This window comes from Mobula birostris, chromosome 6 (assembly GCF_030028105.1).
Source record: "Mobula birostris isolate sMobBir1 chromosome 6, sMobBir1.hap1, whole genome shotgun sequence".
Classification (NCBI taxonomy): domain Eukaryota; kingdom Metazoa; phylum Chordata; class Chondrichthyes; order Myliobatiformes; family Myliobatidae; genus Mobula; species Mobula birostris.
The window spans coordinates 119,157,566-119,174,804 of NC_092375.1; the positions used below are offsets into that span (position 1 = coordinate 119,157,566).

The 17,239-nt window shown below is 42.5% G+C and overlaps 1 protein-coding gene across 1 annotated transcript in view; it reads left to right on the plus strand.

Annotated features, from left to right (window-relative positions):
• lancl1 (LanC antibiotic synthetase component C-like 1 (bacterial)) overlaps positions 1-17,239 on the plus strand; it is a 91,738-nt gene that overhangs the window by 58,151 nt on the left and 16,348 nt on the right. The window contains exon 5 of the mRNA XM_072261157.1: positions 5,725-5,868. Within this exon, the coding sequence (XP_072117258.1) occupies positions 5,725-5,868 (144 nt within the window). The remainder of the gene's footprint in view (positions 1-5,724; positions 5,869-17,239) is intronic.

Below are 17,239 nucleotides of genomic sequence, written 5' to 3' on the forward strand. Positions count from 1 at the left end.
GGCAAATTAGGATGGATAGATCCCAGGACCTGATCCTGACAAGGTGTTCCCTTGGACCCTGTGGGAGGCAAGTGCAGAAAATGTAGGGAACCTAGCAGAGATATTTAAATCATCCTTAGCAACAGGTGAGGTTCCAGAAGTCTGGAGGATAGCTAATGTTCTGCTGTTTGAAGAAGACTCTAAAAGCAAAACAGGAAATTATAGGCCAGTGAGCCTGCCATCAGTAGTAGCAAAGTTATTGAAAGGTATTGTAAGGGTCAGGATATATAAATATTTGGATAGACAGGGACTGATTAGGGATAGTCAGCGTCTTTGTGCATGATAGGCCATATCTAACCAGTCTTATAGAGTTGTTCGAGGAAGTTACCAGGAAAGTTGATGAAGGCAAGGTACTGAATGTTGACCAAATGGACTTTAGCAAGGCATTTGACAATGTCCCACACGAGAGGTTGGTCAAGAAGTTTTGGTCATTTGGCATTCAAGTTGAGGTAGTAAATTGGATTTGACATTAGCTTTGTGGGACAAACTAGAGAGTGGTAGTACATAGTTGCCCCTCTATTTGAAGGTCTGTGAATAGTGGAGTGCCACTGGGATCAGTGCTGGGTCCATTGTTGTTTGTCATCTATATCAATGATCTGGATGATAATGTGGTTAATTGGATCAGCAAATTTGCAGATGACATCAAGTTTGGGGGTGTAGTGGACAGTGAGGAAGACTATTAGAGTTGCAACGGGATCTGGAGCAGATGGAGAAATGGGCCGAGAAAAGAACAGATGGAATTTAATGCAGACAAGTGTGAGGTTTTGCTCTTGGATAGGACTAACCAGAGTAGGTCTCACACAGTGAACGGTAGGGTGCTGTGGAGTGCATTAGAACAAAGGGATCTGGGACTACCGGTCCATAATTTATTGAAAGTGGCAGCACAGTTAGATAGGTCATTAAGACAGCTTTTGGTACATTGGTCTTCATAAATCAGAGTAATGAGTTAAGGTGTTGGGATGTTATGTTGAAGTTGTATAAGAAGTTGGTAAGGCCTAATTTCGAGTATTGTGTGCAACTTTGGTTATCTACCTACAGGAAAGATGTAGATAAAGTTGAGTGAGTACAGAGAAAGTTTACAAGGATGCTGGGACTGGAGGATAAATGCAAGCAGGCTCTTTCCACTCATTTTGGGTGGGACTACAAGAGGTCATGGATTAAGGGTGAAAGGTGAAAATTTTAAGGGGAACATGAGTTTAAGTGAAATGAGCTACCAATGCAAGTGATGCATGCAGTGTTGATTTCAGCTGTTAAGAGAAATTTGAATAGGTCGTTGGGTGGCAGGGGGATGGAGGGCTATGGTCTGGGTGCAGCTTGATGGGATTAGGCAGATTAAATGGTTTGACACACTAGATGGGCCAAAGGGCCTGTTTCTGCACTGTACTTTTCTACGGCTGTGACTTCTATGTGAAAATCCTTGGAGATCAGCAGTTTCTGAGATACTCAAACCACCCCATGTGGCACCAACAGTTGTTCCATGGTGGAAATCATTTTTTAGATCACATTTCTTCACTATTCTGATGTTTGGGGTCTGCACAACAACTGAACCTCTTGACCATGTCTGCATGTTTTTTATGCATTGAATTGCTGCTACATGATTAGATATTTGCATTAGCGATCAGGTACAGCTAATGAAGTGGCCACTGAGTGGTTTTCTGCTGTAGCCTAAGTAAATCTTCCTCACTATCCACAACACCACTAACTTTTGTGTCATCTTAATAATCATACTTCTTACATTCATATCCTTATCATTAATATACGAAAGATCCCAGCAGCAATCCCTGTTCCTTGGTACACTGCAATCAAAAATGTATCATTTCAGTCCTGTCCTCTTGTCTCCTAACAACAAGCTAATCATTTGGCAGTTTATCAAATATCCATATATATGACATCTACCAGTGTATCTTCATCAGGCTCCTTTGTTTCCTCCTCAAGGTACTCATTCAGTGAGACAAGGATTGTCCCTCACAAAGCCATTTTCAGTGTCCCACAACAAAAGTAAAGTTATTGAAGGGTCTTGACTGACAACTTGTGTACCATTTCAAAGTTCAAGTTCAAAGTAAATGTATAATGAAAATACATATTGTATATGTCACCCTAGAAACTATAGGACAGTTAGTCTGACCTCAATGGTTGGGAAGATGTTGGAGTCAACTATTAAGGATGAGATCTCGGGTTATTTGGAGGCATGTGATAAAATAGGCCATAGTCAGCATGGTTTCCTCAAGGGAAAATCTTGCCTGCCAAATCTGTTGGAATTCTTTGAAGAAGTAACAAGTAGGATAGACAAAGGAGAATTGGTTGATGTTGTATACTTGGATTTTCGTAAGGCCTTCAACAAGGTGCCACACATGAGGCTGCTTAACAAGCTACGAGTCCATGGTATTACAAGAAAGATTCTAACATGGATAAAGCAGTGGCTGATTGGCGGGAGACAAAGAGTGGGAATCAAGGGAGCCTTTGCTGACTGACTGCTGGTGACTAGGGGTGTTCCAACAGTGGTTTGTGTTGGGTCCGATTCTTTTTACGTTATACATCAATGATTTGGATGACGGAATTGATGGCTTTGTTGTAAAGTTTGCAGACAATATGAAGCTAGGTGGAGGGGCATATAGTTTTGAGAAAGTGGAGAGGCTGCAGAAGGACTTAGACAGATTAGGAGAATGGGCAAAGAAATGGCAGATACAGTGTTGGGAAATGTATGGTCATGCACTTTGATAGAAGAAATGAAAGGGTTGACTAATTTCTAACTGGAGAGAAAATACAAAGAACTAAGATGCAAAGGGACTCGGGAGTCCTTGTACAGGATTTCCAAAGGGTTAATTTTCAGGTTGACTCTGTGGTTAGGACTGCAAATGCAATGGTAACATTCATTTCATGAGGACTAGAATATAAGAGCAGGGGTGCAATGATGAAACTTTATAAAGCACTGGTGAGGCTTCATTTGGAGTATTGTGAGCAGGTTGAGGCCTCTATACCTTAGAAGGGAGGGGCTGAAACTGGAGAAAATCGACAGATGCTGGAAATCCAAGCAACACACACAAAATGCTGGAGGAACTCAGCAGGCTAGGCAGCATCTATGGCAAAGAGTATAGTCAAAGTTTCGGGCCGAAATCCTTCATCCGGACTGGAAGAAAAGATGAGGAGTCAGGGTAAGAAAGTGGAGGGAGGGGTGGAAGAACCTGGGAGGTGGGGAAGGGTGAAGTAAAGAGTTTGGAAGTTGATTGCTGAAAAAGACACAGGGTTGGAGAAGGGGGAATCTGATGGGAGAATACAGAAGGCCATGGAAGAAAGTAAAGGGAGAGGAGCACCAAAGGGATGTGTTGAGTGGGTAAGGAGGTAAGATGAGAGGGAAATGGAGAATGAGGGTGTGGGGGGCATTACTGGAAGTTCAAGAAATCAATGTTCATGCCATCAGGTTGGAGGCTACCCAGATGGAATATAAGGTGTTGCTCCTCCAATCTGAGTGTGGCCTTATCACAACAGTATAGGAGGCCATGTACTGACGTGTCGGAAGGGAATGAGAAGTAGAATTAAAATGAGTGGCCACTGGGAGATCCCACTTTTACTGATGCTCGACAAAGCGTTCTCCTAGTCCGCGTTGGGTCTCCCCGATCTGATGTCTATTGTAAACGCTGACTCTCACAGCTACCTGGACTATACCTCTTCCTACCCTGTTACTTGTAAAATCAACATCTCCTTCTCTCAATTCCTCTATCTCTGCCGCATCTCCTCTCAGGATGAGGCTTTTCATTCCAGAACTAAGGAAAGAAAGGGGCTTCCCTTCCTCCATCATCAACGCTGCCCTCAATCACGTCTTCTATTTCGCGCACATCTGCCCTCACCCCATCTTCCCACCACCCCACCAGGATTGGTGTTCCTCTTGTTCTACCACCCACCAGCCTCCGCGTTCAGCACATAATCCTCCGTAACTTCCTCCATGTCCAGTGGGAGCCCACAACCAAGCACATCTTTTCCTCCCGTCCTCCCCCAACTTTCTGCTTTCTGCACGGATCGCTTTCTGTGCAACACCCTTGTGCAGTCATCCCTCCCCACTGGTATCCCTCCTGGTAGTTATCCTTGCAAGCAGAACAAGTGCTACATCTCCTCCCTCACAACCATTCAGGGCCTCAAACAGTCCTTCCAGATGAAGCAACACTTCACCTGTGAATCGGTAGGGGTCATTTACTGTATCCAGTGCTCCCAGAGTGGCCTCCTATATATAGGTGATACCCGATGCAGATCAGGAGACCATTTCGCCAAGCACCTATGCTCCGACTGCCCAAAAAAGTGGTATCACCTAGTGGCCACTCATTTTAATTCCACTTCCCATTCCCATTCTGACATTTCAGTCCACGACCTCCTCTACTGTTGCAATGAGGCCGCACTCAGGTTGGACAAAAAACCTCTTGTATTCCGTCTGGCTGGACTCCAACCTGATGGCATGAGCATCAATTTCTCGAACTTCTGACCATGCCCTCCTCTTTTCACCCCCCCCACCATTCCCCATTCCGATTTCCCTCTCACTTTATCTCCTTACCAACCTATCACCTCCCTCCCTCTGGGCTGATGCTTCTCCCTCTTTTCTTTCTTACATTGCCTTCTGTCTTCTCCTATCAGATTCTCCCTTCTCTAGCCCTGTATCGCTTTCACCAATCAACTTCCCAGCTTTCTACTTCACCCTTGCCCCCCACTTCCTGGTTTCACGTATCATCTTGTGGTTCTTCCTCCCCTCCCCCCATTTTCTTACTTTGACTCCTCATCTATTTTCCCAGTCCTGATGAAGGGTCTTGGCCCAAAACGTCAACACTACTCTTTTCTATAGATGCTGCCTGGCCTGCTGAGTTCCTCCAGTATTTTGTGTGTGTTGTTGAAAGTGGAGAGGGTTCAAAGGAGGTTCATGAAAATGATTCCAAGATTGAATGGCTTGTCATATGAAGAGTGTACCTGGGCCTGTATCCACTAGAATTCAGAAGAATGAGGGATGACCTCATTAAAACCTATCAGATGGTGAAAGGCCTTGATAGAGTGGATGTGAAGAGGATGTTTCCTATGGTCGAAGAGTCTAAGACCAGAGGATACAGCCTCAGAATAGAGAGGCATCCTTTTAGGACAGAGGTGAGGAAGAATTGCTTTAGCCAGAGGGTGTTGAATTTGTGGAATTCTTTGCCACAGGCAGCTGTAGAGGCCAAGTCTTTATGTATATTTAAGGCAGATGTTCATAGATTCTTGATTGGTCAGGGCTTGAAGGGATACGGGGAGAAGGCAAGAGATTGGAGCTGAAAGGAAAATTGGATCAGCCATGATGAAATGGTGGAGCAGACTCAATGAGCCAAATCTCTTAATTCTGCTCCTGTATCTTATGTCTTGTATAACAACCTTGAGATTCATTTTCTTGCAGGCATTCACAACAGAAACCATGAAAAACTGCACACACTGACTGACAAAGGTAGTACTTAAATGTAAGGTGTAGGCACTCTGTCTAACTTAATTCACCTTCACTTTCCTAGTCACCATCAGAAAATGAGTAATTGCCTCAATCTCTTTCACCTTAAATCTCAGAGCAATATTTTACTTTATTGATTGTATTCTTCTCATTAAATTATCATTCTGTGCTAACATATGATATATACTAAATATATTAAATCAAAAATTATATTGTGAAACTTCTTTGTGTCTTTCAAGATCTGTACTGCTGTTATAACTTCTGGAGAAAAACTAGGCAGCAGAACAAGTTATTCCAAAAGTCCATTGATGTATGAATGGTACCAGGAGCATTATGTTGGAGCAGCTCATGGCTTAGCAGGAATCTATTATTTCCTGATGCAGGTATGTGGTTAAGTCCTAATCCTCTGAAGTTTCCCTCAGTAGCAGGTAAAGAAGTGTCAATACAGTGTATTGCATCAATGGTGCAGGTCCCACTCATTACTTAATATTTCTAATTATTTAAATAACAATTTTATGCTGACAATAAGCTTTTTGCATTAATTGTCAGAGATGAGGATAAAATTGGTGGGGACAAAGTTTGAAATGTAATACATTCTGAGGTGGATTGCAGTAGTGAATGTCTTCACAGAAAAGTGGTTTGATATGGCCCAATCAAATCTGGTTGTTCATGATGTTTGTTCAGGTCTACTGTATGCCCCTTGAACTTAAAGGAATGGAGATTGGGATTGGTTCCAGGTGAATGGCCTGGCTAGAGTAAGGGATTGTTTTAGTGGGACCCACGTAGGAAAGTTGGAGATGAGCAAATAGTGGTTACAGGAATGCTGAACAGTGGGATGCTGAACAAACATTTGGAAAATTGAACTTAAATTATCTCTGTTCCCTTGATGACACCATCCCCAACTACCAACTACAATTCTCTTCTCTCTCACCCCTCTTGAATGGCTTCCAGAACCTTGGAGACATGGTTTGGTTGCTTATCCTTTCTATAGCCCCTGCTCTCATCTTCAGAGGGAGCAACAGTCTCAGAACTATTGGGCAGGCTGAAGGGCAAAGGCTCCTCCAGCACTAGCTCTTGGATCCCCTACCTGCCTCACTTGCAGTCACACTCCCTTGTCTCTGGCCACATAGTGAATTTGAAGTACAGTAATTCCAGTTACACTGGGACCAATATGTTTTGGCCCAATAAAGCAGCTGTCCTAACTAGCTGAATTTTCATTGAAATAGTTTAAAAAGGTATTTAAAAAAAAGACATACTCAGTAACAAATTATGTATTTAAATAACATATGAAACAAATTAAAATTCTACCAATACTACTGCAGTACTATAAAACTGTGTATTAGTTCCTAATGTTTATTGATGGAGGAATTCTTCTAACTGCAAGTGAACAAGATCAGCACCTACACCTAATGCAGATAATGTACTGCCTTCATACAATGCTGTCAACGATTTCCAGGTCTTCTTTCTCATTGTAACATTCAAGATGATTGTTGATACCTTCAAATTCTCTGTAGTTTCTAACTTTTTGAAGTAGTGAAATCATTTCATTTTCACTCCATTTCTAGCATTTCCAATCATGAATCCTTAAAGCTACAGTAAGCAAAACTGTTCTGAATTGTCTTGCTGCTTATTTATCCCTAACTATAAGTGACAAAAATTGCTGCGTTTTGATGACAAGTGCACACAACAGACTAAAAGCTTTATTCTAAGTGTAGGGTCTTAACTGCCACACAAGTGCACATGTTGACGCTAGTTGGAAACTGTTCAACAACTGTCTCCTGTCCCAATTAAGAGGCAATTAAGAGTTTATCTGAAATAAACATAGTGAATTCTGCTATTTTCTTGATTAGATTTTGTTATTTAAGAGTTGTCCAAAGTAAGTGGCTGCTCCAATCAACCAGAATCCACTGTAGTTAACCTAATGGATGTACCTGCCCTCCTGTAACACAATGTCCAAACCACACCCCCCCCCCCCCGCCCCCGGCATCACAGTGTTTGAAGGTCAGATTACAGGTTATCAACTTTGAACCTGAGTTCTTCGAGCACCCAACACTTGCTGCTGATGTCACCAGGAATCACAATGGAGTCCACCAGCTCCCTCATCATGCAACCACAGCACATCATTTCATGCATCCCTATTTGTTGTAATTTGGTATCTTTTTAGATATAATCTATATAATATGTTTCTGCCTACTACCTACTACTCACCTATGCCTCCTTTCTGAAGCCTCTTGAGTGAAAACCTCAGATCTTAGACTGCTCCACGAGGCCAGTCACGCAAAGGCCTATTCAAAATTGCCTCTACCTCTTCTCATCAAAGCCTATTGACCCACAACTTCAGTTTCTCACTCTAATACTGGCCCGCTCCAACAATGGCTGCTCCCTCAATGCCCACTTCTTTTTATTAGTTCAAGTGAAACTCACTTGCAATGAGACTTGTGTTTTTAATGGCCTCGCCCTCGCACAGATCTTGCAAATGCTATTCCAAAGTGAAATACTTAGTCATAGAGTCATAGAACACTACAGCACAGAAACAGACCTGTTGGTCCATCTATTCTCTGCCAAACCATTAATCTGCCTTGTCCCATGAACTGCACCCAGACCATAGCCCTCCATACCCCCTCATCCATGTACCTACCCAAATTTCTCTTAAATGTTGAAATTGACCATGTATCCACCACTTGTGCTGGAAGCTTGTTCCACACTCTCACCACCCTCTGAGTGAAGAAGCTTCCCCTCATGTTCCCCTTAAATACTTCACCTTTTACCCTTAACCCATAACCTCTAACGGAAAAGACTGTTACATGTACCCTATCTATACCACTCCTCTCAAACTTCTACGTTATAGGGAATAAACTCCTAACCTTTTCAACCTTTTCCTAAAGGACCTTAGGTCCCGGTAACATCCTTATAAATTTTCTCAATACTCTTTCAATCTTATTTACATCTATCCTACAGGGAGGTGAGCAAAACTGCACAATACTCCAAATTAAGCCTCTCCAACATCTTAATCAATTTTAACATTACATCCCAATTCCTGTACTCAATACTTTGATTTATGAAGGCTATTGTACCAAAAGCTTTCTTTACAACCCTTTCTACTGTATCTACCCTGGTTGGTCCTCCCGTAGTTCAACACCTCACACTTATCTCCGTTAAAATTCCATCTGCCATTTTTTAGCCCAGTTCTCCAGCTCTTCCAGATCTCACTGCAAACCATGATAGCCTTCCTTCCTGTCTACTACACTCCCAGTCTTGGTGTCACCTGCAAATCTGCTGATCCAGTATCATCCAGATCATTGATATAGATGACAAACAACAATGGACCCAGCACTGATCACTGAGGCCCTCCACTAGTCATAGCCATCTAGTCAGAGTGGCAGCCATCTACTTCCACTCTGGCTTCTCCCACAAGGCCTATGTCTATTCCAATTTACTAATTCATTTTGAATGCCAAGTGACTGAACTTTCTTGGCCAACCTCCCATGGGAGAACTTGTCAAATGCCTTACGAAAGTCCATGTAGACAACATCCTCTGCCTTGCTTTCTTCAACTATCCTGGTAACTTCCTCAAAAAACTCTTATAAGATTGGTTAAACACAATTTACCACTCACAAAGCCATGTTGACTTTCCATAATCCATCCTTGTCTATCTGAATGCTTTTATATCCGGTCCCTTCCAATAATTTTTCCAATACTGATGTCAGCTTCAATGACCAATAATTACCTGGCTTGTTCTTAGAGCCTGTCTTGAGCAACAGAACAACATCAGCTATCCTCCAATCCTCCTGCACCTCAACTGTGACTAACAATGTTTTAAGTATCTCTGTAAGGACCCCACAGTTTCTGCACTAGCCTCCCACAGGGTCCAGGGGAACACCTTGCAAAACCCTGGGGATTTATCCACCCTAATTTGCCTCAAGACAGCAAACATCTCCTCCTCTGTAATCTGTGTAGGACTCATGACCTCGCTGCTACATTTCCTCATTGTTTCCCGAGTAAATACAGATGCAAAAAGTCCATTTAAGATCTCCCCCACTTCTTTCGGCTCCACGCATAGATTGCCACTCTGATCTGCCAGAGTACCAATTTTGTCTCTTGCTATCTGTTTGCTCTGCATCTATTTGTAGAAGTCCTTATGATCTTCCTTCACCTTGTCTTCTAGAGCAAGCTCATGTCTTCTTTTAGTTCTCCTGATTTTTTTTTCTTAAGTGTTCTCTTGCATTTCCTATACTCCTCAAGCGCTTCATTTGTTCCTTCCTGCCTATACCTGCTATGCACCTCCTTTTTCTTAACCAGGTTCTTAATAACTCTTGAAAATCAAGATTTCCTAAACCTGTTATCCTTAGCTTTTATTCTGCCAGGAACATACAAACTCTGTACTCTCAAAATTTCAGATTGAGTTATAATGGCATTATGATCGCTAGATGCAAAGTGTTCTCTTACACAGACTTCTGTCTCCTGCTTGGTCTCATTCCCTAATCGGATTTCTAGTATTGCGCTCTCTAGTAGAGACTTCTATGTACTGATTAAAGAAACTTTACTGAACATATTTGATAAATTCTTTCCCAACCAGCCCTTTTACAGTATGGGAGTTCCAGTCAAAATGTGGAAAGTTAAAATCACCTACTAACACAACCTTATGTTTTTGCAACTATCTGATCTCTACAAATTTTCTTCTCGAAGTTCTTTAAACTGTTGCATGGTCTATAATATAATCCCATAAATGTGGTCATACCTTTCTTATTCTTCAATTGTACCCATAAAGCCTAAGTAGACAAGCTCTCCAGTCTGCCCTATCTGAGCACTGCTGTGAATTTTTTTCCCCCTCTCTAGTAATGCCACCCTTCCCCCCCTTAATCTCTCCCACTCTATCTCATCTAACACAACAGAAACCTGGAACATTGAGCTGCCAGTCCTGCCCCTCCTGCAACCAATCTCACAAATGGCTACAATCCATCTTTTACTGTTTACATTGAAATATATGCAGCTCAGAACATTAATCCCACATTGCTCAACCTTCTGATTCCTGACTTTGTATGCAGGTTTAACAACATCTTTTTCCACAACCACTCCACTATCTGTTCTGGCATTCTTCCTATCCACCCCCCCCCCCCCCGACAACTCTATCTTACACACCCCTGTGTAGCACTAATAAATCTTTCTGCTAGGATATTAGTCCCCTTCCAGTTCAGGTGCAAACTGTCCCTTCTGTAGAGATCCCACTTTTCCTGGAAGAGAACCCAGTGATCCAAAAATATGAAGCCCTCCATCCTGCACCAACTCCTTAGCCTGCATGTTAAACTGTATGATTTTCCTACTTCTGCCCTCACTAGCACATGACACATGTAGCAAACCTGAAGTCATAGCCTTAGAGCAGTGGTCCCCAACCCTTTTTTGCACTGCGGATTGGCCGACTGGGGGTGGGGGTGAGGGGGTAAGGTTGCCAACAAACAAGAGTAGCAGAGTAGCAGTCAAATGCGTTGTTTACCCAAAAGACGACAATGACCATGAAGCCTTGCGCGGGCACCAATGCGCATGTGCGTCGTGACCTGCCGATTCCTTCCTCCCCCACCCCCCGAGCAAATCCTTTTTGGCGATTCTGTTCATGGGGGTGGGTGTTAATCACTACCGGAATATAGGTGATAAGTGGGTAATACACTCAATTTTGTTTCTAAAAAGGTTTATCTAACGAATTTAATATTAAACACAGAGCGCATATTTTCCTCGCATGGATATAATGATAAGTCAATTATCAGGGGAGCTTGAAGCGTTGAACGAACTTCCAGTAGAAGTGGCAGAAGCAGGTTCGATACGATCATTTACAGAAAAATTGGATAGGTATATGGACAGGAAAGGAATGGAGGGTTATGGGCTGAGTGCAGGTCGGTGGGACTAGGTGAGAGTGGCGTTCGGCACGGACTAGGAGGGGAGAGATGGCCTGTTTCCGTACTGTAATTGTTATATGGTTATATAGGTCACTTATAAGTCAATAACATCATAACATTTTAAGTAATATTTGGATACTAAATGCACAGCAAATATTTTCCCCGTATGAATATATAAAATCATTGCAACACACCAATATCGCTGAATCAGTGGGAGCCCTGGGCTTGTTTCCCTGCAACAACACCGTCCTATCGAGGGGTGATGGGAGACATCGATACTCGAACGGGGTTCCTGATGTCCAGTCTATTCCGCAGTTTTGTTTTCGTTGCATTCATTGCAGAAAACTCCGCTTCGCAGAAAAATGTTGGAAATGGAAGCAACGTTTTCAGTACTTTCGTGGCTATCTCAGGATACTTAGCCTTGACTTTGATCCAAAATGCCGACAGAGATGTTATGTCATACATACTTTTCAGCCCGTCGTCATTTGCAAGCTCGAGGAGTTGATCACCTTCCCGCCCTGACACGAATGACGCGCGGGTCATGACTTCGCATGCATAATGGCTGATCAGTGGCCGTGACAGGGAATGAGGAAAGGTGCAGCTGACCAAATTATATCGCTTCCTCGCGGCCCGGTGGTTGGGGACCGCTGCCTTAGAGGTCCTGTCCTTTAACTGTGTACCTAATTCCCTGGATTCACTTTGCAAGACCTCATCAGCCATCCTACCCAACATGGACCACAACCTCTGGCTGCTCACCCTTCCATTTAACAATGCTGTGGTCTCAATCCGAGATGTCCCTGACCCTGGCATCCAGGAATCTTGCTCTCTCATCTACAGAATTTCTTTTCTGTTCCTCTAACCAACAAATCCCTTATCACTACAGCTTGCCCCTTGTCCCCTCTTCCCTTCTGACCCACAACTCTAGACTCGGTGTTAGAGACCTACTTGCTGTGGCTACTCCCTGGGAGGTCATCCCTGCCCCCGCCCCCAAAAGTATCCAAAACAGTATACTTATTATTGAGAGGAATGGCTACAGGGGAACTCTGCACTAGCTGCCTATTCCCTTTCCCTCTCCTGACAGTCACCCAGGTACCTTCCTCCTGCAACTTGGGGTTGACTGCCTCCTTGTAGCTCCTATCTGTCACCTCCTCATTTTCCCATATGAGCAAAGGTCATTGAGTTACAGCTCCAGTTCCTTAACATTTTCTCTAAGGAGCTACAACTCTGTGCACTTCGTGCAGATGTAGGTGTCAGGGAGACTGGAGATCTCCTGAAGTTCCCACATTTCACACAAGGAACATACCACTGACCCTGAACTCATTCTCAGCATACTAGCTATGTACTAACAGGAAAAAAAGACCTACTGAAAATGTACTTCCCAATGAGACTTGCAGTTTTCAAATGTCTCCCACCCTACAAGATGTTGCTCTCTCACTCACTACTTCAAAACAGAGAGAGGATTCTTAGAGATAGGATTTGAGAATAATTTGAAGTATAGCCCGGTTAGGGATGATCAGCGTTGCTTTCGTAAGGGGCAGGTCTTACCTCACAAGCCTGATTGAATTCTTTGAGGATGTGACAAAGCACTTTGATGAAGGTAGAGCACTGGATGACGTGTATATGGATTTTAGTAAGGCGTTTAATAAGTTTCTCTATGGTAGGCAGGAAGTATGGGATCGAGGGAAACTTGGCTGTGTGGATTAGGAATTGGCTTGCCCTTAGAAGGCAGAGGGTGGTAGTAGATAAAGCATTTTCTACATGGAAGTTGATGATCAGTGATGTTCTGCAGGGATCTGTACTAAAACCCCTGCGCTTTGTGATTTTAATAAATGACTTGAATGAGGAAGTGAAAGGATGGGTTAGTAAGTTTGCAGGTAACATGAAGGTTGATGGTGTTGTAGATAGTGTAGAAGGTTGTTGTAAGTTACAAAGAGATATTGACAGGATGCATAATGATCTGAGAAGTATCCACTGGAGTTCAACCCAGAAAAGTGTGAAGTGATTGATTTTGGAAAGCCACATTTGAGAAAGAATTCAGAGATAATGGAAGGATTCACAGCAGTGTGATGGAACAGAGGGATCTTGGGTCCATGTCTATAGATCCCTCAAAGTTGCAGCACAAGTTGACAGGGTTGTCAAGAAGGTGTATAGTATGTTGGCCTTCATTAGTTGGGGACTAGGTACGAAGAGCTGCGAAGTAATGTCGTAACCCTGGTTAGACCACACTTGGAATATTTTGTTCAATTACAGTTGCCTCATGTAGGAAGAATGAGGAAGCTTTAGGGTGTAGAGGAGATTTTCCAGAATACTGCCTGGATTAGTGAGCATGTTCAATGAAAATACATTGAGTGAGCTAGGGCTTTTGTCTCTGGCGTGAAGGAGGATGAAAGGTGACTTGATAGAGGTGTACAAGATGATGAGAGGCATCAATTGAGTGAACGGCTGGAGAGTTTTTCCCAAGTATACAGGGAATATTCACAGGTAACTTTTTTTACACCAAGTGGTGGATACATCGAATGCCCCGCCAGGAGTTGTAATAGAAACACAGTAGCTTAATGGTTGCCACAAATGCATTGTAGTACCAGTGACCCAGGTTCGATTTCCCCCATTGCCTGTTCGGAGTTTGTTCGTTCTCCCTGTGACCTCGTAGGTTTCCTCCGGGTGCTCCAGCTTCCCTCACGGTCCAAAGATATACCAGTTGGTAGGCTAATTGGTCATTGTAAATTGCTCCATGATTAGAGCAGGATTAAATTGGGGGATTACCAGCCAGCTGAGCTCTGATGGGCCGGAAGGGCCTATTCCACACTGTATGTCAGTAAATTTTTTTAATGTATTGGGGGCATTTAAAACCTCATAAATAAACACATGGATGATAGAAAAATGGAGGGCTATGTAGAAGGGCAGCATTAGATTGATCTTAGATTTGGTTAAAAGGCTGGCACAACATCATGGGCCAAAGGGCCCATACTCCGCTGTAATGTAAGTGACGGGTGTTTTCCAGAGCATATGCTAGCAAAATTAATATAGCAAAGAGAACATAGGAAGAGAGGGATAGCAGGAAGGGAAGTATTGCCTCATTCTAAAAATGTCAACGTTTGTCTCTTCTTTCTGATTTTTTTTGCTCTTAATGATATGATATGCAAAGAGCATTTAGAACAAACCCAGGAATTGGTGAAGTACTTAACAAGTCAGGCTGTATCTGTATGATAAAAGTAATAGAGTCATTGTTTCAGCTCAGAGACGCTTCATCAGAATCGAAAAGGAGACAAAAGAAGCTTGTTTAGCTGCAGCAAAGGTGGGGGCAGGGTTGTCTGATAGGGTAAAACCAGAGTAACCTTGGAATAAGCAATAAACATGGCTATTTAGTCAATGAGTGAATGGGAGAAACCGAGAGAAAAGAATGTAGGAGTTACGAAATACAGAACAGCAGGACAAACTCAGAATCTCAGGCCAGGCATATCCTCTACTCCCTAAAGTTGCAATATTGAGTCCAGGAGGCAATGTGCCCAGATGGAAAATTCCTTCCCCTTACTACCAAATGGCTCTGGGAATAATCCAGAAATTACAAACCTTGATGTCCTACTTTTTAACCTGTTGCCTAACTCCCTGTATTCAGTCTTCAGGACCTCACCCCCTTTTCTACCTCTGTCATTGATGCCAATGTGTACAACATATTTTCTGGAAGAATCTATAAGCATTGATGTACAGAGAGAACCTGGAGTGCAACTCCATAGCTCCCAGTCAATAGCGACACAAATGAATAGGCGGTAAAGAAGTGTTTTGACAGTAAATGAGCCACGCACACTGACTTGAGTTAGATATGCGAAGGGTCTTTATTCAGCAGGACAAGGAGGTCTTCTGTAGAATATATTTGTTTCTCTTTATCTCTGTGGTAATGTAAAAATTTATACTTTATGAACAGAAAGATAGTTATAGGTTATTGATGTCAGTTTCAATCATTTATTTAAAGATACAACACAGTAACAGACTCTTCCAGTCCAACGAGCCCACGCCACCCAGTTACAGCCATGTGATCTTTGCGATGTGGGAGGAAACCCAGTGGCCATGAGGAGACTATGCAAACTCCTTACAGACAGCAGCAGGAATCATTATTATTACCTATGTTAACATTTTGGGTGTAGACAAGTAAATTTGAAGAATTAGGTATTTATAGTATGAGCACATACTATAACCAGTTTTAAAGTGCTTGGAAGTAGGTACAAGGGGGATATCAGAGGTAAGTTTTTCCACACAGTAAGTGGTGGGTGCATGGAGTGCACTGCCAGCGTCAGTGGTAGAGGTGGATACAATTGGGTCTTTTAAGAGATTCTTAGAAAGATACATGGAGCTTCGAAAAATAGAGGGCTACGCAGTAGGGGATTTCTAGGCAGTTTCTAGAGTAGGTTATATGGTTGGCACAACATTGTGGGCGGAAGTGCCTGTAATGTGCTGTAGATTTCTATGTCCTATATTCACATCTGCAAGACATCTTTAACTATTCATATACTGCTGAATAGCCTGAAGAACTCTGAGCACAAAACCCCAGACATGCAGAATATAGTTCTTTTATAAGTGTTGGGGAGGGTGCTGCCCCTTGGATATACAAACATCCAGAATATTAATTGACAAAACAAGTATGTTTTGAATGTATTAAGTGGCAGGGATATGTCTTTAACTATGTATATAAGAGATAGCTACTTCATACCTTCCATGATCTTATCTGAGAGTATTAATGAGGGACGATTAACATAAATTGATAAACAACAGGAATTCTGCAGATGCTGGAAATTCAAGCAACACACATCAAAGTTGCTGGTGAACGCAGCAGGCCAGGCAGCATCTCTAGGAAGAGGTACAGTCGACGTTTCAGGCTGAGACCCTTCGTCCCCATTGTCTTCCTTTGCATATTATGACGGGGCAAAATCAGACTATCCCACATCCATTGGCATGTTTTAGTGTTTTTAAAGATTCTTTCTTTTTGAAGACTGGTTCCTGTTTATATTAACTGTCTGCAAGCACTATCCCATAACTCCTGAAAGATTTTCCATGCCCAACAATCCCTTTTCTATATTCAATGTTCTGGAACAATAATCTTTTTATTCTAGATCCTGGCCATCTTCCTTCTACACACTCAGTTCTGGTGCAGGGTCTTGACCCAAAATATTGATCATTCCTCTGCCTCCGTAGATGCTGAATGACCTGCTAAGTATCCCAGCAGTTTACCTTTCACTCCAGGTTCCAGTCTCTTGAGCCTTCTTTCTTACAATTCTTTAGCTACCTTCCTTATTTTTTGCTTAACAAAATCTGTCCGTTTCATATTTAGAGTTAACAATTGTATCATTTGCTATAGAAGGAGATGTTTTGTGAGCATAAGTATTCTTTAACTTCACTTCTGAAGGGCCTGGGTTGTCTGTCAACTTTTTGTAAATTAATCAAAATATTATTCCTGCTCTCCATCCAAAGGTGTGTGTTCTGAGTGTTCTCGCTTTGCCCATGATTGTGTACATGAAGCCACATGTTTCATGGAAGTGTACTTTTCGTTGAATAACAGCTCCATTGCAGTTAATTATCAGTCGTGGAATAGGCTGCCACCTAGTGTATCAAATGCCAGTTGAACAAGCAGTTAAAAGGCAATTAAAGTGAAAATGTAAAGAAAGCTAACAAGATAGAGAAAGCTGACTGATTTCACTTGTCACGCTGTCATAGAATCTTTGAGATATAAGCCCGGAAGCAGTCACCTTAGTCCACTGAATCCACACCAATCATTAAATGCCCATTTATATTAATCCTACAATCATCTCATTTTATTCTTCTCATATTAACATAGAATGTTACAGCATAGTACGGGCCCGTTGGTCCACTATGT